The following is a 26,105-nucleotide window of genomic DNA, read 5'->3' as shown; positions in this document are numbered from 1 at the left end:
GAAACCATATTAATAAAGAATAGAGAAAGGACTTTAAAAGAAATTATTCATAAAGATTTTGTGTGTGATATCCAAAAAGTTGAAGGAAAATCAATCCAACTAAAAAAAAAAAATCTATTTATGTAGAGAATAATACATTTTCTCCAATATTATCGCCTGCGTCTATGCACATACGCTTGAAAAGTCTGCGTGCGTTTGTAATTCTCAAGATTATTTCTAAAATTGAAACACTGACGATAAAGAAAACACACACATACACATTGTGCCTTGACAAGTCTTGAACGGATTTTATAGCATCATATCCGTTAGATTCCTTTCTGAAATATTGGGGCCGCGGTGGCTCAGTGGTAGAGCGTTCACCTCTGGTGCTTGGGGTCCCGGGTTCGATCCCGGCCCTCGCCAAGTGAACTTTGTGGTGGACAAACACCGTGTGCGTGGGTTTCCTCGGGGTTCTCCCGTTTCCTCCCACTTTCTTCATTCCACCATTTCATTCATTACTCATCATCACCGTCTCCTTTAGCCTAACCGGCATAACCGTGGGACGTAAAACTCAAAGATTTCATTTTTTTTTTCCTTTCTGAAAAATACGTATAAATCGTATTAAGTCTTTTCTTGGAAGCTGGTGTAATAAATTTCTTAAAATTCCTGAAATGAAACTGATTAATTTCTTAACACTGGTAAAGCTGATATTTAATTATTAGTTACGTGATCAGACTTATGAATTCTAGAATAGTACATCTAAACCGAAATACTTGTAATGGGCTGTTAAAATTTTAGAATGAAGAAATTATTGCTAAAGATAAGGGAAAATTCTGTTATCACCATGATAAGTACTCAGTCATGGCTCAGAATCCTAACAGTTGCCAATCATTTCATTCCTTTTGTTCTGGAATGCCTGTAGTTTTTATTATTATTATTATTATTATTATTATTATTATTATTATTATTATTATTATTATTATTATTATTATTATTATTATTATTATTATTATATCTTTTAATAAGATTATTAATTTTTATTGTGCTAGGTTAGAAATACAGAATACACAGTTACGTAAAGAACAAATAGAAAGTAACAATGAATGAAAATATCTTTGATATAATGGTAAACACATGTTCAGTTGGTTTTCACCACGTTTGTACCTCATGGGACTGATGTCTGAAAAAGAACAGTTAAAACTTCGTAATGTGCTGGACATTTGGCAGACAGTTGATATACGCAGAATCATTCTGTCTGCAAAAAGGCTTTTTTTTTTTTTTAATTTATAATAAGTGCATATATCATATTATATATTCACAGATCTCAATGGCAATTTGAAAAACAAAATAAAAGATGTTCATTTCTTGAAAGGAAGGTAGACTTTTTTTAAAAAATAAATAAATAAATAGCCTACCTGTTAAGTTTAATACTGGTTTGTTAGTTCTACATTTATTATTATTATTATTATCTTGGTAATTTTAATTTCGTAAACGATTATTATTTGTATTGTGAGAATTTCAATTTTGCGAATGATTATTATGGCCCCTAAAATCATGTGGATTATTATTGTTGTGAAATGATGATCGATTGATGTAATTCTAATTTAGATTTATCTGTATCATGATTATCGTGAGATTGTGAATAAGAATGCCTATTGTTATTATTTTGACTATAATCACTATTATGATTAAATCGCTGGCCCTTGTTTTTCCTAGCCAGTGTGTAATCTGGTATTTTTATTCTGAGTGTTATAATTGTTCGAACGAAAATAAGTTTGGTTGTTAGCTTTCCCTGAATTTTGACGGTTATGATTATTTTGTATTGAAGTGTTCGATTCTCGCGTTCCTTTGTTTGTCTCGTATAGACCATTTCCAATTTTTGAATATATGAAAGAAATTTTTAAAAATAAATCGCTTTGCACTCTCACTGACTAAATAAAAGTAAAGTCGCTTCTATTGTAATTGTGAAATATCTATGTTACATCTAGTATAATTTCGATTAATTTTATTTTTATTTATTCGTTTTTGTAGGAAATGTTAAATCACCTACGTCATTATAATGCTTCAGTTCGTCAAAGTGGTATTACAGGTCTTAGAGAGATTGCTAAACAACAACCAGAGGCACTTGTATCAAATCTGAGTGCTGTAATTGAAGGAGTGGGAGAATTAATTATTGATAAAGATTCTGAGATACGAAAAGGGGCTCTGAAGATAGTAGAAATCGTTTTAAGCCAGGTAAATAGAATAAGTTTCATACGACAATACTGCATGATTATGCAAATGTTATTTGAAAAGAGGATCAGATATATTCATCGTAAATCGATATGTATATTTGTTTTAAAAAGTTATAAAAATTTAATGTGTGTATAAAATTTTCAATGGTTACTTGTTATGAAAGAGAGTATTGGTTGTAACATTTAACAATAAATAGTGTGTATCAATTTTCTTCCACATTTTCTCTTTTATAAAAATAAGTCTATAACATAAATCAAAAGAATAATTTCAGTTTATCTACATAATTTTCTAATATTTATTTATTAGTATTAGCGAAATTAAATTCCAAAATTTACGTCTCACGTTTATGCCGTGTAAGCTAAAGGAGGCGAATTAATAAAAGTGAATTATAAAATAGGTGATGGAATGAGATTGTGGGAGGAAACGGGAGATCCCGAAGAAAACCTGCGGACATGATGTTGCCCACTGGGGCTGCAGTGGCCCAGTGGTAGAGCACTCACTTAAGGCGCATCCGTGGTGCGATCCCACCTCCTGGCATGAGGGCTTCAATGCAAATTAACTCCGTGTGCGTTGGTTTTCTCAAGGTTCTCCCGTTTCCTCTCACTTTCGTTATTCCACCAGTATTGTCCATCTCATCATTACTGTCTCTCTTGGCCTCGGTGCATAGTAATAGGACATTAAACTAAAATGAAGTAATGTTATTAACCACAAAATCTCGTGTCTGGGGATCGAACTAAGAAATCCTGGGCAAATACATAATGTCGAGATGTTCCTCGTTGTCAAGAAAGAAGTCTTGATAATTAAGTTACACGATTTGACAGCTAACTGCTTAACGATAAACAGAGCTTTGGAAACAATGACTGCTTTATTAAATGATACTTTATAAAATTCTGAAAAACGACGTATATTAATTCTAAGATTCATCTTTGAAATATTCATTACTTTGAAATAAGCTGGGATCAGGGTGGTGGCAAATCTGGAAAACCAGGAAGTGTCAGGAAATTTGAGAAAACCTGGAAAGTTATGGAATTTAGCTAAGAGTCAGCGAATTTTGATTTGCTAAGGAAGAGATTTTAAAATAAAAATTTTAAGACTATTTTAGATTTTTTTCCCAATATCTTAATTGGGCAACGTCAAACTTACAAACTTATCTTTCTTTCATCTAACGGTATATATCAAATTTAAATTCTGCAGTTGTGCGCATTAGCTGTTACTTTTTACTTGTATAGAATCATATTGGTCAATTGTTCACAAGATACATTGGATCAACGATGCAGTGGTAATTTCGTTTTTGACACGCGCATAACTACAATCTTTTTCTTTTTTCATTGCCAGTAGTTTTGATTTTATCAAAATTGTTTAACCTGCAGTAAATGAAGGTAGCTTATCTCACAAATGAAAGGATTTTGGAATGCAGTTATTCGTATTTAAGCTTCTATGTTTTCATTGTAATATATTCGCAAATAGATTTACTTTGGATGTGCTTATGAGTTTACGAAAATTGCTGATAAAGTTGCACGTCAGCGTATGCATTGCTCAGTGGATAGCCCGACTAATTACACCGGACCCTTGATATTTAAATATGGGATACGTCTATAAACTGCGCTTCCTATTTTGTGCTTATAATGCAATATTTATTAATTGTTACACATTTGTATGTATGTATTTCATCATTTATCATTGTATATTGCGGGCTGTGATTATATTTGGAAGGAAATATAAGTAAAAAGCTTAGTACTCATCGCAGACCAAAATATTTCTCTAAGATCGCATTCGCTTAGCAATTCGAAACAGTAGATTTAAACATGAAAAAAAAAAACATGAATTGGTAAAAATAAGGTTAAAAAGGAATAAATAATAGAAGTAAAAAATTTCTTGTCAAACCCAAGTTAACAGATGTTTGTTCGTTCGTCACAGGCATATAGTGTACCCAGAAAGAGTTGCAGTACTCTCTTTAGAATATTTCTTGTGTTGCTTGAATCTGGTGTTATACGCTTAGTCATACCTATATGCGTGTTGTCTTACTAGCATTTGCATTTATTTTCATAGACTTCAGGATAGTAATTTTTGTGAATATCTATCAAAATTTTATTAAGACTTACCGAAGCTAGGATTAAATTTTGTTATAAATTAAACAATGAATACAGTTTTGAACGTGACTGTATAAGTACCTTATTGTAATATGATACATATATTCAAGCGTTTGAGTTTGAAGTTTTAATATTTTGAATATAATTGTTACAGGTGCCAATTCAACACGTTACTCCGTTTTTTGGATTCTTATCGGCCTATTTAACGTGCGCAATGACACACATTGAGACGAACATTCAAGAAGATTCTTTACTTTTAATGGACATCCTGTTGGAGCACGTACCATCTCTTATAACGGAAAATCCCAGCGAAATTCTACTAAATTTTCTTGAACAAATATCAAGGCAAAAAGATACCAATCCTGATCGTGTACTTACAATGAACTTAAATAGTAAATATACAAGTGTTAAGTGGAGAATGCAAGTGTTGAATCGTTTATACAAACTTCTCGAGACAATGGTAACAAGTAAAGAAGAAAAGAAACAAAATGTGAAAGATGTCCGGACGCTGAAATGGTCCAAAGACAAAAAATTGTATGTTGCTCTATATGTGGACAATTATTCTGATAAGAACTCCTTAGACATTTTCTCTAACCTATGTAACGTGCAAGAGAAGCAAGAAAGTGTTAATCATCTGACTAACGAAGCTTCCATTAAAAATTACATTAAACTTTTGATGCCGTTATTGTTTAAAACTTGGCTTGAAGTACGACCTTCTGACAGGAATTCAGACTCAGGTAATTCTTTATTATACAGAATATTCCAGATATATTGGTCAATATTGCAGACACAGAATCCTTATACAAGACAAGGGTTACACGGACATATCTTTGGAAACGGTTCCTTTCGTGTGCTAATAAAAAAGTGATCGTACGCGGAAATAAAAAAGAAACAAGTCTAGCACTTCGGTGTGTTCGTTTTCTCTTCTCTTAGAAGAAAATGGCAGAGGGATAGGAAATTAAAAATAATCAACTTTTTTTTTATGTACAATATTGCAATTAATATTAGAAATAATTTTCATTTTCATATAAGCAGACATATAATACTTAAATATTTGAATGTTGCTGAATATTTACGTAGCATTACTTTCACTAATACGATGAGACAACGAACTGGATTGTTATATATTGTGTAGTAACAATATAATAATATTTATGAATATATGTTTTCTCATAAAGAAAAATATGTCTAAGAAATCGCAAGAAAACTTGAATTACAAAAGAAAGTCACAGTGGTAAAGTTTGATTTATAATTCCAAGATCATCCAACGACAAAAAGAAAACCATTTTCTATCATATGTTCACATATGATTCTTTCTTATTTTAATCCATGGATTCTGTACCTGAAATATTTTATTTGAATACTTAAAAAACAGAGTGACAATTATGTCCAATTTGCGAAGTAGGTATAATTTTTAATTTGTTTTCAGGGTATCTAGTGATTGCATTACAGTTTTGTGTATTGCATGAAAGAAACAGAATTGATCACAGTTACTTAACGATATGAAAGGAGAACATCGGTAACAATATGCTTAACAGTAGTCTTCAGCCAACAACACTAAAAGAGAGTGTGATTTCCCTAGATGGAGCAGTCAACTTAGGAATAGAGTAGTTACGTTTATACTATGTTCCAATGATTAACAGAACTCTTGTTTTACCATTGTTATTCGTTTTGTGGACGTGTAGAACCTAAAGAATAAAATTACTTTTGCGTTTCTTTTTCACACAGAGGTCTAGAAGTGACAGATTCATGGAAAATAAAAATAAATGAAAAAAAAAAAAAAAAAAAGGAAGGAGAGAAAGAAATAGATGCCACTGGGAAAATGAATTGCTTCCGGGCAGAACATTACTACTCTTGTACATTAGAAATAAATAACCTTTCTACAGCTTTATTTCTTAGTTGCAGAATAAAAGGTTTTTATTTATTTATTTTTTTTTTTTTTAAATCCGGTTTCATATTTTTCCTTTATTACCTCCAGCGTAAGCATACAGGAGCCTAGACTTTCACTCGAGGTAGAGAAAGAAAGGTAGGTAGGTAGGTAAAGTAGTTAGGAAACAAACAAACGTACGTACGTATGTGTTTTTCACTAACGATGTATAAGCAACTTATTCTATAGTTGAAACTTATTCTATATTCTATAGTTGTGCGCATTATATTTTGCTTTTGCTTGTGTTGTGCAATGTCATATTAGTGAATCATCCACAAAATGCAGTTGGATGAAAAATCCAGTGGAAAAATAATTTTCGACGAACATGTAATACAACCTTATTTCGCTATCACTAGTTTCCATTTTATCGTAGTTTCCTGTCCTGCATTAAGTGTGGGTAGCGTATCAAATAAAGGAAAGGATTTTGGAATACGGTTACTCATGTTTGAGCGCTGTGTTTTCATTGTGATGTATTTTAATTCGCAAAGAGGATTATTTTGGAAGTGCTTATGAGTTGACGAAAATACCTGATAAAGTTGCTTATCAACGTATGCATTGGGTCAGTACTCAGTAGATAGCAGGCTTAATTTAATCGACCCTTTATCCTTAAATATTGGATACGTGTACAAACTGTACTTCCTACTTTGTGTGTAGAATGCAATATTTATTAATTGTTATACATTTGTATGTACGTATTTCATTATTCTCCATTAATAATTATATATATGTAGTACTTAAATTGTGATGGTTCGTTTCATACGTTTAAAAAATATAGTTTGTCCTTGTTTTAAAACTGATCTAACATTAAAAATGATGCAGCAATTTGCGAAAGATATTTAATAGTTAGAGACGAAACTTTTTCGCAACAATTTTGATATTTTGTAGCATTAATTACCACAATTTTCACATTTATGTCGCATTTATTCTTTTATGTGTAGCATTTTTCTTTTCTTTTTCTTTCTTTCTTCCTTTTTTTATTTTTATTATTATTATGGAACTTGTAAACAGTATATTTTTGGTAGTAAGGTGTATATCTAATACAAAAATGAAGATATACCTTGATTAGGTGCACATTCTAGCTAATGTATTCACTGAAATATAGAAATTAATGCAAAAATTTAAACACTTCCTCTAACCACATCCTTAGTTAAAAGATAACATGCAGCAAGACATTACCTTTTTTTTAAAGTTTGTTCTCTTGTCAGTAATAATCATATTATACTTGGAAAAGAATCTCTTGGAATCAACACTCCAGACTGGCAAGCATATTAAACGTAACGAGCTGACAGCAAAAAACCTGTGGTTAACTTTTAAACTGTTTAACAATAATACAATGTTAACTTCCTTATCCTCACAGTTGAGATCTTCATTAACCTTACTTTTAAACTCACGGTAAGCAACCAACAGATCATGAACATTTTCACCACAAAACACAGTCAAGGATTTAAACAACAGTTCAGTTTTGTTTATGTATACCTTAACACTTTCTATGAAGTGAAACAGTTTCTGGATCAAATAACTCGCAGAGCTTTTTCGTAAATGCAGCATTTTTAAGTTAAATAATATTGGAAATACGCTTTTTAGTTATAAGTAGCAATAATTAAAAAGACTTCCGTTTTTCGTTTTTATTCGCATTTATCGCAAGTAGTGCCGAATTTCGCAAAAAAAAAAAAAAAAAAAAAAAAAAAACACGATAATATAAACGTAATTTCTGGCTCTGAAACGAAAAGTTTGAGGTTTCCTGAAACATATACGCATCTTTCTAACGTTTCGTACGTATCGCATTAACGAAACAGTTTCGTTTCCATAATTTCAAATAAAGTTTCAATCTCCCTCTCTTTAGTCATTCTTTGAAACAAATTTTTATGTTGTTTTTTTTTTTTTTTTTTTATGCCAATACGAAATGTTCGGAGTTTTATAAAACAAGATTTTTTTTAGACAAGACATGTAAAAGTAGTTTGTAACTGGAATGCACTTTTTAAATTAGAAAAATAATACAGATTTTATAAAAGATCTTTAAAAAATAAACGTGTTTACATTTTATTTAGCTTCACATAGTGTTACATTTCATATTGTCTCTCCTTCTTACGTAGTAAATCTTTACATTCACATATATTTTCAGTGAATTTTAGATAAAATATCTTATACTTATTTTAGTCGAAACTTGAAATATGTCTTTGTAATTCATGTTTCAACACACATGCAAATAATAAATAATATGAGTTTATTTCAAATGAAATAGATTTCGTAACTTTATATTTCAGGGCCTTTATCACAAGAAGCCGCAGAGGTTCTTCGTTGTGTTCTTGAGATAATTCAACTTCTGTGGGAGTATATGTGTTGGTTTGAGTCTGACGCCAAGATAAGTACCTTAGTAAGTGTTGCTATTACTAATCCATTACGGAGAACTGAAGCTCAGTGGTTGAGTGCTCGATCTCCGGTGTGAGGTTCCCTAGTTTGATCTTACGACATGTGTGTTGTGGTCACCGTTGTCTGTAGGTTTTATCAAGATTCTTCAGTTATTATCATGTTATTTCACCAATTCTTGCATCATCGTGATGATGATGATGATCTTGAATTTAACGACCCGTTCAGCAGCGAGGCTGTATAAGACGGGATCTACTTATTAACATGGAATCCGAACCACATGAGCTCCCGCCGGGAATCAAACTCGGGTCTCCCACAGCAAAGAACGCTAACCGCTTAGCCACGAAAGAGCTCTCTCTTGCATCATCGTTCACTTCCATCACAGTCTCCTTTAGTATACGGGGTATAATCACGAGATATTAAACTATGGCAAACAAAATATATTGTAGAAGACAATAAAAACAAAAGAAACACGAAAAAAAGTTAGAAAGTGTATATCAACTATCAAAGAAGATTGATGGCCGAATTATTAGAGCACTGAAATTATGCAACATCTAAAAAATTGTTAGAAATTTGCACACAGTGTGATCCTCATGTACAAATAAATCAGACATACACTGACGAAAACAATAATTACATTAGAAGAACTGGTATAATGGTTTTAGCAATGTGTCATCGCTAGACACGCTTCCAAAACTATAATGAGTAATATATACTAGTGTGATAAAGTGATCAATATTTGACGTGTATTTCTTCGCTTTTACGTAATTGATTCCAGTCTTTTGAATACAATCTGGTGAGTTTTATTAGAAACAATAAAAGGAAAGGAATTGACAGGAGTATCAACTGATGACTAAGCTTAGGATATTGCGATACTTCTCAAACTAAAATTAAACTTTGTTTTAGGGAAATCCGAAGAACTTAAGCCAACCAGGTTACGATTTTAGGTTGGGAAATGACTGTTCAGCATATCGTTAATCTTATTCCTGTTGTTACTGTAAAGTGCACTGCCACATTCTTCAGGTAGCTTTCCATTTATCTTCACGACGCTCGTTGTCTCCATTGACTACCGTCTAAGTTTCGGCCACATTTACATTACTTGACTCTATGATCTTAACGAAAACCCAGGTTTGACTTCATAGAATTCTGATCTACAAAGTAATTCTTGTACTTAAGTAGGACTTTCCTTGTTATTGGTGATATCAAAGTTAAACTGTTCTCTCAATTTTTCATAGTTAATGTAGTAATCCAAGAAGTGAAGGGAATGACATTTATCTGTAATCGAAGTTATTGGGCAGTTTATTACTAGTAGAATTACAGTCTTGAGATGAAGTATTTTTCAATTATATAATTCTATGCTAATTTCAGATTCCTTGGTTCAAGAATTCATATTACGATGAATTCAGTCGCTACTTTCTAAGTGGATTCCCATATTTACAAATATCGTCAGCGAAGTCGAAGAAGAGAATGTCAAAGGATTACGTTTCTGCGAATGATGTGACCAATAGTGGAAGTCAAAATATGATGATATGTTATCTCACGTGCTGTATGATTCGCCGTTTCAATAAAGAAGTTTTACAGAAAGTATTAGGATATGTAGCAAGTAAGTATGCTTTTTTATTACATAAAATTTGTTTTTAAAAGATGCTGGAAATAATGTAATGTAACACATAGTCAGTTCAAAAGGATAGGACACACATATTTGTAAAGGTCGTTGCTCGATCCAATGAAACTATGTGTAATTTAAAGCTTGAAAGAGATACGTAAATGTGTTTTGTCTACTAGATAGATATTGGCAGTTAATAATATAGCAGGCCAAAATTAACAGATCGATAAAGCATGTTAATACGTAAATTGTGTTACTAATAAAAATTATCATTAAATTACAATTTGTTTTTTCTAACACGAACTTTAGCATCTTTAACACATAAAACCTTAACGTTAACGTTAGCCGATGCCAGGGACTTCCAATTCACTTCCGATACTACCATCTGTATACTACTATTGGATTCCCACGTCTTTTAAAACAACTGTCTTTGTTCTATGTACTTCCATTCTAGAGAGAAAAGCAAGATTTTAGAACCTGTACCTTGTATTAAATATTTCTAAATGAAACTCATTGTCCGAGAGTTGGAACTTAAATAGTGGCAACTATTTATTCACAACCGATACAAAAGAGTTACATGTTTGCACCTGTTACTGTCCTTCAAAGTAGTCACCAGCGTTGTGAAAAACCCGTTACCAGCGATGTGGAAGGCGTAGTATACCGTTAGCAGAGCCCGTTCTGTTGATGGTGCGAATGGAGCGATCTACTGCCTGTCGAATCTCTGGAACAGTTCTGAAGCGAATGCCAGGAAGTAATTCCTTCATCTTCGGAATCAAATCAAAGTCACAAGGACTTAAGTCCGGGGAGTATGGTGGATGGTACAGTACTTCCCAATCACGTCGACCGAACAGAGCAGCCACAGCTTGCGCTGTATGCGCCCGCGCATTGTCGTGCAAAATGATGGGTAGGTTGCACAGAAAGTGTCGCCGCTTCTTTCGCAAAGCTGGTCGCAGGTGATTCTCCAAAAACGAACAGTAATACTGGGCATTGACGGTCTGCCCTGGAGATCGTAATGCGTTAGGATAACACCATCACAGTCGTACACGAGAATCACCATGACTTTCACCACACTGAGGCTCTGACGCACTTTCGACTTTCGCGACGACCCATAATGACGCCATTCGTTGCATTGGAGTTTCAGTGTTGGCTCGTAAGATCTGGCCCATGTCTCATCCAGTGTTACGATACGGCGTAAGAAAGCCTCGCCTTCGCGCTCATAGTGCTCCAAGTGCGTCTGAGCAGCGTCGTAACGCATCCATTTCTGCATTTCCGTCAACTCATGCAGAACCCATCGTGAAGCAATTTTGCGCATGCCAGGCGTTCCTTCAGGATGCGAAGCACAGTCGTATGCGCTAATCCGGTTTCGTGGGCGAGCTCACGAATCGTCAGGCGTCGATCACTGTCCACTAACGCGGCAACAGCTTGCACTTCTTCTTCAGAGACGCAAGGACGACTACCCGATGCATGTCTGCCACAGTTTGCCGACCTTCGTTGAAGGCTTTTACCCACCGTGCCACTGTTCTGTACGGCAATACCGATTCCCCACACGCCTCTTGAAGCTTTTGATGACACTGTCGTGCTGTACGACCTGTAATTGATGTCATGTGAATGCTGATCTTTTATATGTTTAAGTACCAAATTTCACGATTCTACCATGAACGGTTTTTATTTTACAGGTAATTGAATGAACCATGGCGGAGCCAGATGTCAAATTCACCAAAGACGAGTTGCGAGGTGTAATGAAGTTCCCTCCTGCAACAGAAGTCGCCCAAGGAAATCCATGGTTGCAGGCTAGACACATTGGGTAGACAGTGCCCTTCATTCTCCACTGTGAAGAAAAGGTGTGCGAAGTTCAAGCGTGGTGAATTTTGAACAGAAGATGGTGACAGGTGTGACAGGCCAGTGTCAGTGTCAACTCCGGAAAAAGTGGACCAGATTCATGACCCGATTTTGAGCAACAGACGGATTTCGCTTCAGAAGATAGCTGACAAAGTGCACATATCCAAAGAATGTGTTGGGTCAATAATCCATGATCAGTTGGACATGCGCAAGCTTTCTGCGAAATGGATTCCGAAATGTTTGAACGCGGATCAGAAACGCGAACGTGTGAGATCATCGCAGGTGATTTTACGGCATTTTGCGAACTCCAAGGACGATTTTTTGAATCGGCTTGTTACCCAGGATGAGACGTGGTTGCATTACTTTGATCCGGAAACCAAACAGCAGTCATGCGAGTGGCGCCACTTAGGATCTCCAAGGCCCAAAAAATTCAAAGCACAAAAGTTCGCAGGGAAGGTGCTTGCCTCAATATTCTGGGATAAGGATGGTGTTTTGCTCTCAGACTACCTTCCAAAGAGCCAAACCATAACTGCAGAGTATTACTACAGTCTGCTGGCTAAGGTAAAGGACGGACGCTATTAAAGAAGAGCGCCGGGGAAAGTTGACACGAGGTGTCTTGTTCTTGCAGGACAATGCTCCCTTCCACAAGGCTGGCAGAATAATGGATTTTCTGAGGGACGTAGGGTTTCAGTGCATTGACCACCCACCTTACTCGCCAGACCTTGCCCCTTCTGATTATTATCTGTTTTCAAAACTCAAAACCCCACTGAAAGGACAGAAATTTCACAGTGATGAAGATGTGATAACAGCTGCGGAAGTTTTCTGCAGACCTTGAGATTATTTTTTTTTTGGGGGGGGGGAGGAGGAGTTTGAGAAGTTGCAGCATTGAAGTGCCAAGTGTGTTGACCTTCGAGGGGACTATGTTGAATAGTCTCACACTTTCATGCCTGCAGCTCAAGTCCTTCTGGGTCGGGCCGAGAACTTATCAGCCCACCCTCGTATCTCTCTCTAAGCAACGTACCCAGATTGGTCTAGATGCATCGGGTTTAAACAAAGCTTCAAAACACACACACACACACACACACAAAAAAAAAAAAGCTAACAAAAAAAGTTCTAATAACATTTATGGGAAGATAAAAGGAAAATGCCCAATGATTAACATATAGTAAATCTTTATTCATACTAAGAGAAAAAAAATGTCTCGGATCATTTATCGGGAAGTAATGAATCCAGCCCTTTATAGGAGAGAACCATTTATCGCGCATATCCTCCAAAATTGTCGGAAGAATACTAAAGAATCACGATTTTAACTAAAGCATCAGATTAGTCTAATTTCGCCTCCTTCGTGAAGCGTCAATCGGGATTCGAACCCCTAGCCTCTCCTTCCTCTAAAGGAGTGGCGTGACCGAAAACTACTTAAAAAAATCGTTCAGCGACTTGATTCGCATCCCCCTTCACACAACCCTCTTGCTGTGTGGTACAGTTTACAGACCAACAGTCTCCGTAGCCCCCCAGATTCTCCTCCTCTTAAGAGAGTCGTGGTCTAAATATATGTCACAACTATACTTGATGCATCCCGACGATACAGCCATCATCTTGCTGCACCGTGTCACTCTCCAGCCGCGTCTTCGATCGAGAAATAATAAGAATTCCAGAAAAAAAATCCGTCCCCTCTTGGACAGAACCCTAACCATGTACCTGTTTAGACGGTCGAGCTGGAATCCTCCCTCACCTATGATTCTACTGCTCTTATATAGTAGTCACAGCCAACGATCACCAGCCAGACGCTTGGTTTAAAATATTTTAAAATTAACGAAAAAAATAAAAAAAAAAAAAAAAGCAAGATTATTGTTCGTTTCTGGCTCTCTCCTAAGTGAGCTGTTAAATAATAATAATAAAAAGAAGTCCTGTTTCGGAAAGGGGAAGAACTGCTGACTCATTCCACGTCAAATCACCCAGGCCATGTCACCCACCAATTCAGATTTTAATGAAACTTCGTGTACTTGTTAACACTACTAAGGTATGAAGACCTGTAAAATTTTTCTTCCGAAATCCTAATAGTTTGTGAGAAATACAAGACCAAAGTTTCAGAATTTCAGGCATCCCAGTCGTTCTCGAGGCCATCTAATATTTCGTAGAGCTTAATACAAAAATTCATATTTCAGTATCTAAGCAATGTATCACTTGAAAAGTTCTACCTGAGGTTTATGTAAGTCTGTAGAGCTAATTTAAAAAATACCATCAAGATTGCTGTACATTAAGGGTGAAAAATGCACCCTTTCACTTCAAAATAGTTATTTTTTGTGTAAATTTGTAATTTTACATAATGCGCATTATCGCTGTGAGGCGGACCAATTACCTTGCCGCTCTTTTTTTTTTAAATTGAACCTTAAGGTATGTTCTAAGAGACCGTAAAATGAAATTAGTGGTTTTTTGAATGTTTCGGTTAGTAATTCTCGTTTAACCCTTCAAGGCCAACGCGCCAGCTTTTCGTGTCATCTGTAAAGTGTTATTGCCATTGATGCAAGCAAGGTATTGGCACATTATTGCTCGATTCACTCACACAGGTCTCAAGTAATCACTAAGTATACGTGTTGTTTGTGTTGAAATGTGTGGGGTTTCAGAGAAGCGGGATAACCAGGCTAGAAACATTCATTCTCGAAATTCTATATATATTTTTTTTTTCTGTATGCCAAACTGTTAATATAATCAAAGTGAATTTAATGTTAAAATTGAATTAATTTTACAAATCTACAGTCCATTATCTTTCAAATAAAGTAGAAATGAAGGTTATGTAACAGTCAAGGGGAAGCCAGTGCCAGATAAAAGTCCTGCCAACCAAACTTAACCTAACCGCACAAACTAAGTCAAGCTTTTAGTCATAATGCAAAGTTTTGTATGACTTGAAGAGTATACATTTATTTAATATATTTGTTGATATATGTATCTATAGTGTCAAAGATCTTACGTTCGTAGTTGTTAGAAGTCAGGGTATGTCAAAAGTCCCCTAACATAGGGTAACTTTTATTATCATAGTTACAACAAAATGTAAGAGGAAAAACAGTTTCAAAATATAATGTTTTCAATCTAAAGTGAAGGATTTTTTTAAATCGGACCAGCCGTTTGAGCTGTGCGCTCTTTATGCGCCCAACGTTAAACGAAAATGCAACGTTGCCATTAATAGAGGGGCTGGGGGAGGTGGGTCAATTTTGTAAAAGTATGGTGAATAGGGGTCATGTTTTAAATGGGGGCTGGCCATCGATACGTTAGCGTAAAAGACAGTAACTTCATTCACTTATGTTGTGGGTCCAGGTAAATGGCAATGTTGCGTTTTCATTGAGTACATGAGTACATAAAGAGTGTACAGCCCAAACGGCTAGTTCGATTTAAAAAATTCCTTCACTTTAGATTGAAAACATCATATTTGGAGACGATTTTCCCTCTTACATTTTGTTGTAACTCTGGTAATAACCGAGTTACCCTATGTCAGAGGACTTTTGAGACATCCTATACACAAGGACAAATGTTCGTTTCATGAGCACCCGAATAAAATACTTTTTCCATCTGAAGTTCTAAACTCACTGTTATTTTTAGAGTTATTGTGTAGCTTTCAGTATTTGGGACGAAGTGAGATTGACCGAATTTTCAACTGTGGGAGGGGAGTAAATTTCATTTCTTCACCTCAGAACTTTTAGATGTGAATATACACGATGCATAATAAACTATCAAATCTAATGCAGGACTAGTTACGGATTGAAAATCGTTTAGTTAACGCGACCATGCAAGTTGTGTCTTGAACTACCAAGCTGACGTGAAAAATCTTGTCTGAGCAATGCGAGTAGGAACATGTCTAATCTTGCCTGATTCTACATTGTGGCCGTACAGTAACTTGTTCATTTCGGTTTCAGCTGTGTTTCTGTGCAGATGTTTATGTCGTGTTGAGTGCTTAAGACTGAATACTTATTGGGGTTGTTGCAAGATAGTGTTGTTCATCCTGTCAAGTGATAATTTGGCCTACAACGATGTCGCGAAGTGAATTAGAACAGTACAGTGTAGGAAAGGGATCTAAAAGTGAATGCCACAAAAACAGCTATACATAGGTGGTCAAATTGCATTCTATTATCAGTGCATCCAATAAAGAATTGTTATCCCAAAAGAGTGGAATCAGTTCTGATTTGTTAACTAGTGTTTGTGAACATCATAAAACATATTACTTGAAGAAGTATAACATTATCAGACAAGTTGTTTTGATCCATTTAATTGCCACAAAAAACCAATCACTAAGGCTTTGCGAAAAGTAAATGTTAATTTTGCTAATGAAATTAATAAAAACATTGACTCTGTAAAGGCTATTCCTGGACAAAAGATATGCGATAATTGCAGAAACAAACTTGGGATTTCCTTTGAATGCAAAGACGTGGGTGATTTAGTGAACACGATGTATCTGTTTTAGAAGAATCTGTCGCAAAAAACGAAACTGTAGAGCATCTTAATGTTTCACTTACAGCATTAGGGGAGTCACTTCTAAAATTCCATGCCATTCCGTCACACAGCAAGCCTGCATATATATGCTAAAAGAAAGCTTGACTCAGGAAGTTCTGCTCTGAAAAGTAAAATAAGTAAAGTTGTGGGAAAAGAGCTTGTCTCTAAACAAGATTTGTCTTGTAAAATTTCAAAAGATGTGAAACAAAAGGCTCATGATATGGATAAACTTCTTGATTTAATAAAGGCCAAACTCCAAGGTAAAATCACTAGAAGAGAAAAAGTACAACTGTTAACTTTAGTGCCCTCATCTTGGAGCAGGAAACAGATTGTCGATGAATTTAATGTGAGTGAATGTGCTGTCCGGCAAGCAAGGGAAGTTCTGAAGAATAAAGAAATTTTAGCTATTCCTGAATTGAGAAAGGAAAAAACAGCTGAGTGAAGATACAATTCAAATAGTAAAGAATTTCTACGTTGATGATGAATATTCCGAAATTCTACCTGGAAAAACAGTGAGTATTTCAAAAAATGTACACATTGAGAAGCGATTATTACTTGGGAATTTAAAAGAATTATACTCCTCATTTAAACATCAACATCCCAACATTAAAATTGGATTTTCTAAATTTTAAGTGGTGTGTATTAGCAGGTTCTGCTGGGACACATTCCGTGTGCGTGTGTACAATACATCAAAACGTCATTCTCTTACTGCATGCATGTCATATAGAAGAGACATATCAAGATTTGATCCGTCATCTGGTTTGTTCTGTGTACAGTCGGGATTGCATGCTGAGGCATTGTTCCGAGTGTCCCTCCAGCGAAAATTTGAGGCAGCTTCTGATTGCAAAATTCGAGGATTTTGATCCTGGGGAGGAAGTAACATATTACCAGTGGGTATCAACGTACAGAACAGAATTGGTGAAAAGTACTGTCACACTGGACGAGTATGTGACAATTTTGATACGAAAGCTTGAAAAGCTTGTGCCACATTCATTTATTTCCAAAGCACAGTCACATTTCTTAAAGGACAGAAAGAAAAATCTTGAGTCAGAGACAGCCGTCGTTTGATGGACTTCAGTGAAAATCATTCCTACATTATTCCTAAAAAACTATTTCATGTTGACGGTTGCCCTTCTTACACAAGAAAATACACATATAGAGACATTCAAATTACTGAAAATCTTATTTTCGCCAAAAAGTGACATTGGTCCTTTTAGACCCAAGCCACAGATATATATATATATATATATATATATATATATATATATATTCGTATAATTGGTAACGCATGTAACTTTGTGATTATATTATATATCCGCCTCTGTGTCCAGTGTGGAAATTCAAAACGGGTCATGATCAAGTGGCTTGTAATATTGATATGTACTCAACACTGCGATCCTCTTAGTAGTATTTTTTGCTTATGAAACTCGGATTTTGAACTCCCAAGAGCTCTCCACCACATATTCTACACAAAACGATAAACTGGAGCGTTTTCAAAACCAGAAACAAATTGATGTTTGGAGAAGCACGTGGTACGCTGCTGCCACATCGTGCGCATCCCGGTGAGTCATCAGCTGGAACTGTCCTGTGGCTGTGTGTGTGTTTTTAAATCACTTCCACGCACAAGGAGACGAAAGACTAAAATAGCTTTTCCTTCTGAAAACGTGTTTAGTAGCGACAACATTGGAATGTTAAGGTCTGTTGTCAGGGAAACCCTCCACCCACTGTTGCTAAAAGGACGCTTATGATTCGACCCTCGCTGAGTGACCGCAATAACTATGTGACGTAGATTCCCTGCTTCAAAACAAATCGGCACGTGTTTTTGAGCTGTCAATTTGTTTCTAGTTTTGAAAGCACTTTAATAGTTACATTTTTCTCTTAATTTCGTAATCTGTTTTTACCCTTACCCAGTCGAATCCAGAAATATGATGTCTTCTGTCACATTCGCAGCTAAGTTACTATTCTGCTAATATATATATATATAATCTTTTGTTGTGTTTAATGTTGTATTTCTTTCGTTAGTTCTTATATATTAGTACTGTTTCATGTATTGTTCTATTGTGTGTCCTGCTGAATATTTTTTCAGTTACTTTATTCATTAAATTAAAGATTACTTTTAGTTCCAAACAAATTAATTGTTGCTTTTTTTTTAATACAGAAAACTTGGGTGATGGCGATGACAAAAACACGCTTAAAGTTCTTCGCTGTCTTTTTATTGAAATACGTTGGACAGAAAATGAAGTTGATCTTTCGCCAATTTTAGAAGCTGTGGTGTCCTATTACAAGGTTAAATCGACGAGTAAAATAAAATCTGAACTACTTGAACTTTTGTGCACCATCGTTTCAACTCCACGTTTCCAGTATCTTCAGCGGTAAGTTGAGAGTTCTCAATCTGCATTTTCATTGTTACGAGAAGAAGTAATAGGAAAACGATATTACGGAAACGATGGTTTAATATAAATTTTGTGATAATTTTTCATGAACCTAAGTCATGAAGAGAGTTTTTTCGTGGCTAAGCAGTTAGCGTACGTGCCTTTGGCGTAGGAGACCCGGGTTCGATTCGCGGCGGGAGCTCATGTGGTTCGGATTGCAAGTTATAGTAGGTCCCGTCTCACATAATCTCGCTGCTGAAAGGGACGTTGAACTCAAGTCATGAAGCTTTATATCAAGGTAACGAGAAGTTTTTTCAGCTTTCGTCGTGAGTGAATGAAATTTTATAAACATGTTTTTCAGCTACAGAATGGTTAACTGAAATTGCTTGTAGAGCTAACCTAAGAAAGTTGTTACAATAATAATAATAATAATAATAATAATAATAATAATAATAATAATAATATAATTATTATTATTATTATTATTATTATTATTATTATTATTATTATTATTATTATTATTATTATTATTATTATTATTATTATATTCATTTAGTTTACCCTTTTACTGACAATTTCGACTGTAAGATTTCTGAAGTCTCTTCGGGGTTATTGGTTTAGAACAATGTGGACTGCGAACAAGAACAAAATAAGAACCGAAGTCCCTCGTGGCTATATGGGTAACGTATGGCTATATTAGAGACCTAAATTCGTTTTTCCCAGTGGGAGCTCATGAGGTTCGGATTCACATGAAGTTGTAGATCCACGCTCATATGGCTTTGTGATGAATAAGACACTAAAATCCAAATCAACCAACCAAAGTCTTTGAGGCGAACTTCCATTTTCCATTCGCCTCCTTTGAGACGACGATTCGCTGGATGTGTGTAAGTCATGCATTTTCTGAATCTTCTCATTGGTTTGTGTGTGTAGGTCAATTAGAACCTGTGCTATGAACATTTGAAAATAACACTGTGCAACACGAAATCTGTCCTTGACATGAAAATATGTTTTTCTAATGTATTTTTGCATGAGAAAATCGAATTTGTAATTACTTTTTATGTATCAGATACCAAGTTTGTGAAAAATTGAAAAGTTTGAAATTTTGTACTGTGATATACCATATATTTACGGGTGGTGATGAAATATGATTAATGATTGGTTTAGGAATTGAAATTTAGTGTAGTTTTTCAGCAGCGAGGCTATATGAGACGTGATCCTACAGTTTAAGGTAGAATCCGAGTCATCGTGTCGTTCAGTGCTCTTCTACCGGGAATCGAACCCGAGATCCCATGCACCCAAGGCGCGCGAGCTACCCAGTAGACCAGCGGGGAGGGCAAAAATGTGCTTAAAATAAAAATTGTTGTATATGTACAGTGCAATAGATACTACTTGTCCCGTGTGACAGCTCGCTGCGTGCACGTGGTGCTCGACGCTGCGTTGCCAGCTTTTGCGTCGGGTATTGAAACTACACGAGTAGAACGAGTGAATTATTTCTTGTTCCATATCAACATTTACTGAATGTAGAACGCTTATTTAAAAACGCACTTATAAGGGAGACAAACATTATTGTAAATTTCATTGGTACAATATTAAAGTACTGTAAATCCAACCATTCCTCCCTCTGACTTTATTTCTATAGGAAACTTTTACTTTCACTGCAGAAAACATAGATTTCCATATAGCTGTAGCTAAATTACTAACATCAATACTGAACCTTTTTATAATTACTGAACTTACGTTTGTATACCACATATCGCAAACAATACGTCTTCATTTTAAACTCGTGACATTTGTATTGCTATAATTTTAAAAATTAATATATATATATATATATATATAGTAGTAAAGAAGAAAAAGAAATGTACTTACGTTTACTGTGTGATTGGGGATACTCCCAGTGAAGAATCACTGTCACTTTCGGAGCTGGAATTAACAGATATTATCACATCCTCCACACACCGTTCAAGAATTACCTCTTTATCCCATTGCTCGTCTAGGAGCTTCTTCGAATGTTCAACAACATTAGCCCAGTCTTCCGCAGTGACACTATCAATTGCTTCTTTTGTAAGTCTTTCCACTTCTGCCACTGTGAATTTTTTATTTTCCCTCGCAACGTATCCTTTTACTTGCGCCCAAATATTTTCTATAGGATTGAAGTGGGCGTGGTAGAGGGGAAGTCTTATGACCTGGTGACCCTTTTCCCTTGTTAATTCGTCGATTCTGTACAAAGGGAATTTGGGCTTGTATATGGTCACCAGTTCTAGAAGCTCTGCCTTCTTCATGTCAGGCTCTAACTGCATACTAGTATTGCGCTTTAACCAGTCCAAGACCTCAGACTTCGGGGACTGAGTTGTTGGAGGTTTGTCGAGCATAACACAATGGTATGGGGCATTGTCCATAACGATGATGGATTTAGGGGATATGTTTTCCAAAAGAGGTTCTTGGAACCACTTTGTAAATGTATCGAAGTTCATTTCCTCGTGATAATCACCAGTTCTTTTAGATCTGAAAATGAGGAGGCAGTTTGGGACAAAACCACGAGATGTGCCAGCATGAAGAACAATTATTCTTCCCCCCTTCCCTATTGGTGCGTTCATTGTACTATGCGCAGTATGATCGGTCCAGCCTTTTTCTAATGTGTCTCATCTAATGGGTTAGATGAGACATTGACCCATGTCTCATCTAACCAAACCACATTATTATAATCACATTTCTTCATAACTCTGAGGTACCGACAACGCCAAGCCACGATGTCACTTCTTTCCATCAGCACTGTGCGTTTGGAGAATTTATTAAATTCGAACCCCAGATCTATGAAACAGCTTCTAAGTGAGAACTTACTTCCGTGGAACAAGTTTGCTTCTTTAAGGCTGGCTTGGAGCTTGCTTAATGTAAAATGCTCCTTGCGCATATAATAAGAGTAAATGTGGCGACGAAGGGCATCCCGCTGGAATGAATCGAGATTTGTGACCTTCTATTCATAGCAGCGATGTTTTCCTGGAGTTTCAAGCAGTACCTGTGTTGGTCCAGGCTCGTCCTTTCCTTGTTCTTCCTTCTCCTCAAGTTCCTCCTCTTTCCTTATTTTTTCTTTCCCAATTCGCGCCACTGTTTTTCTGATGATTTTAAGGGTAGCCGCTGTCCTTTCTGTAACTCGATTTACATCGATAAGAGGACCACCATTTTTCTTTTCCACTCAAAGTATTCACGTAGTGAACACACCATCTCGCGAGCTTGGCCTCGTAAAGCGACACCCTGTCCAATTTTTGAATATTTCTTTATAGGCGAGTGAATTCTTCGTCGCCCCCTTCTTCGACGAACAAGATTTGAACTTTCTCCCACTTCATCCATTTTAGAGGACATACACACACACGCACAAAAAAGAGAGAGAGAATCAGAAATAAATAATGCACTAAACACTGAAGTACCGTATACACGAAACACGAAATTATTCACTGCAAGTAAATCTCAGTTTTATAAAATTAAATGACACAAAAGAGAACTAAAACGAATGCTACCAGCAGGTCCACTACTCAAGTTGACATCCGACTAAAACAATGTGCATTTGTTTATATTCAAACTGGCAACGTGCGGAGAGGGTGGAATGTTTACCACTGCAGAGCGAGAGAAATGAGCCACTATAATTGGCTGAACGTGCTGTTGCCGTAGAAACAGTCCTTCTTGGCTGATTGGTATGACCACGTGCAGGAAGAATAAAAACAGAGGAAAACAACTGTCACATGGGACAAGTTGTATAAATTGAATTATAGTATATCGTAAAATACACTCTCATTTAAAAATCATCCAAGCGACAATTTTTCTTCTTTACAGAAGGAATAGTTACACTGTTTAAAGAGGAGTTCTCCTCATCCTCCAATTTTCTCCTACTGCATACGAGTCTTTTTCTGTATTATAATAGGGAGCACTGGTTTCTCATATTTCTCCCCACTCTTTATCTTCATTTCAGGTAGTATCCCATTAATATCTAGTAATAAACGAGTTCAGATTTGTGTTGCCTAAATCTGCTGCCGTATGTTCTAGCATTTAAGTAATTTTTGGTTCGATTGTATTGTTATTTCTTGAGTAGTATTTTGTTAGGAGTTGTCGGATTTGCCGCGTTGTGCATTTTTGTGGAAGTGTGTGCTGTGTATCTGGGTTTCAAGAAAATGTTGATTAAATGTACACCTTTAATTAAAAAGGCTTATGAACTGTACTTTAGCTGTAGGGTTGAGACTAGGGTAAGTTTCGGGTCCCGCACATATGTTGTACTATGTTTTCTTGGAATTTGAGAAGCTGGCTACAAGGAAAACATAGTTTTATGAAATTTGCTGTTCGTATGATTTGGTGCGAACAAATAGATCGTGTATTGACTGTTGCTTGACAGATGGAAAGGACTTTTCCTCTAAACATCAGATTCAGTACCCTAATTTAAAGTTAGCTATTCGATCAGTTCCCCACAGTGAAGATCTTCCAGTATCTAAAGCTCCAGAACATTACACTATTGATTCAGAAGATGATACTTCAGACATTCCAAGCAACGGGAAAAGTGTAGAACTGCATCCCAGTCAACGTCACCTTACTTGATCACACAGGAAGAGATTAACCATCTTATACGAGACTTAAATCTTCCTAAAAGAAAAGCGGAAGTATTGGGCTCCAGGCTTCAAGGTTGGAATTTCTTAGCTCAAGATATTAAAATCAGTTTGTTTATAACACGACAAAGTCATTTTGAGGACTAGCTTGTTGAAAACGGAGGAGTTGTTTATTGTAAAGATGTAGATGGCTTATTTCAGTCTTTAGGACATGAACATAATCCCACCGAGTAGCACTTATTAACAGCTCGAAACTAAGTCTCAAGCAGTGCTTCTCCACATTGGAAATGTTAATAACTTTGCTTCTGTAGCATACGCTGCTCATACAAAGGACGTATGAATTTATGAGCTCAATATTGGATTTCATTGAATATAAAAAATTCAATTGGCATGTGTAGGTAAACTTGAAACTTATTGGTATTATCACAGGAATGCAACAAGGATACCTAAGTTTTTTTTAATGTGAGTGGGGCAGCCGTGACAAAATAAACTACTACGTCCTTAAATACTGGCCTCAAAGACAAGATTTCATTCCTGGTACCAGGAACATATCTCGTAAACCAATTATGAACCCTCAAGATGTATTTTTGCCGCCATTACATATCAAGGTTGGGTTGATGACGATTTTTGTTAAAGCACTAGATAGAGAAGGTATTGCTTTCACGCACCTTAACGAGAAATGCCCGAAATTAAGGATGAGTACTTGTTGGTCCACAGATTAAAACAGTCGTGCAGGATGAAGACTTTGAAACTAAACTCTCTGAAATTGAGAAATTACGTTGGCTGTCATTTAAACCGGTATGTTCAGGTTTTCTTGGAAATGTAAAAGCTGAAAATTATGAAGCTATTATTAGTGACATGATGCGGAGTTTTCAACTCATGGGATGCAACGTATCATTAAAATTACACTTTTTGCACTCGCATCTTGACTTTTTCCCTCAAAACTTCGGCGTAGCAAGTGATGAACACGGAGTACGGTTTCATCAAAACATTGTCATATTTGAAAAGCGTAACAGTGGAAAATGGACTGAAAGTATCTTGCTGAATATTGCTGGTCTATCGTCAGAGGGATTCCAGAAGATGTCTACAAGCGTAAGCGATCAAAGAAAGTATTTTAATGGGTAAGTCAACAAAATTTAATGTTAATATAATATGCCTTCCCAGCCTACATTAGATAGTAATTATATGTAAATATGTACATTTCGCATAATGTGTTGTGGTTTGCCCAACAAAAACGTGACGTGATGGAACATTTTGGTTTTGACCAATTAATTCAGCACCTGTCATGTAGTTAAAATCACATAATTTCATTTCAAGAACAGAAAAAAAAGTTTAAATTTGTTGCACAGTGTAATTATATGAAATCTGCATTTTTAAAAAAAATCAGGCCAGTACCAACATCCTTGTATCATGTGCTTGGTAATCAAAAGACAAAATAAAATATTTTCACAGTTAAAAGTTAGGTCTGGATTATAATGGCCAGCTACGCTGTTCCTGTTACGCATGAAGTTAAAAAGAGGAACAAATCATACATTTTTCATTTTCATTTGCGGGCTGGGTCAAACACACTTACCCGCGGATTTCTATTTGGCCATCACTCGTTTAGAAGAAAAGTTGAATTGATATATTGAATATCACATACCTGAATTGCCTTCTGTTAATTCGGTATTATCTTTAATGTATAAAAGGAAACAGTTTTTTTTTCTTCTTCTTCTTGAACTCCATTTCTGCATAAATATCTACCATATTGATATCAGTGTAGCTGAATACCAATTCTATCAAAGTGCTTGTATATATGTGGAAAATTCCCTATAGGGAATCATGCAGTAAATTTGAAATTATAGATTGCTTAAATTTTTATATCTGATACTTTTAATATTATTCTGTTTGTTCAGAATGCCTCTATCTAAATTTAGTTCTCATTTCGTAGTTGTATTAAAATAAGATTAATCAGTAGATCTTTCGACTAGATAAACTTACCTGCTAATTCATTGTCTTTAGAATCCCTTATATGTTATTTTATCCTATTGCGATATTTCTTTTAGTCATACTAATGTAAATAAATCTTGCGATATGAAAACAATGACAACTATCTTCATAAATGTCTGAATGCACTTTCCTAATTGTATTGTATTTATTTCTTTGTATGAACTTACAAGTACGAGGAATGTCCTCAAGTAAGTGTAACATGCTTCATATGTACAAAAATTTACATGAGTAAAATAAAGTAATATTACCTTGTCATGATATTAACGTACTCCTCAATCGTATAACAAGAATTTTCTAATAGAAATAATTTTAACTTTTGTCTGAACCTTTTCATATTTTCTTCATACTTTATATCAATAGGCAACATGTTGTACAACTTAACACCACCATAACTTACACTTTTTTGATACATTGCTGACCGGTGATTACACAAATGAAAATCATTCTTATTTCGCGTATTATGATTATGTACATCCTTATTTGTTACAAATGCCGATGAGTGTTCTTTCAAATACAAAAAGAGACGATACAAATATAAACTATCCAGAGGAAGTATATTGACCTCCTTAAACAAATGTCTACAAAAAAAATTCGGCTTATCACAAAGTATTCTTATGGCTTTCTTCTGAA

General features: G+C 35.5%; 1 protein-coding gene across 3 annotated transcripts in view; it reads left to right on the top strand.

Annotated features, from left to right (window-relative positions):
• Positions 1–26,105, top strand: part of LOC145671202 (testis-expressed protein 10 homolog) — a 95,525-nt gene that overhangs the window by 23,757 nt on the left and 45,663 nt on the right. For all 3 annotated transcript variants that reach the window (XM_081740059.1, XM_081740058.1, XM_081740060.1), the window contains exons 3-7: positions 2,011–2,214; positions 4,459–5,041; positions 8,496–8,605; positions 9,967–10,201; positions 18,684–18,897. In XM_081740059.1, the coding sequence (XP_081596185.1) occupies positions 2,011–2,214; positions 4,459–5,041; positions 8,496–8,605; positions 9,967–10,201; positions 18,684–18,897 (1,346 nt within the window). The remainder of the gene's footprint in view (positions 1–2,010; positions 2,215–4,458; positions 5,042–8,495; positions 8,606–9,966; positions 10,202–18,683; positions 18,898–26,105) is intronic.

Source organism: Thermobia domestica, chromosome 15, assembly GCF_964235325.1.
Source record: "Thermobia domestica chromosome 15, izTheDome1.hap1.1, whole genome shotgun sequence".
NCBI classification, from domain to species: Eukaryota; Metazoa; Arthropoda; class Insecta; order Zygentoma; family Lepismatidae; genus Thermobia; species Thermobia domestica.
The sequence above is the reverse complement of the archived record's forward strand: the minus strand, read 5'-3'. Positions and strand labels throughout refer to the sequence as shown.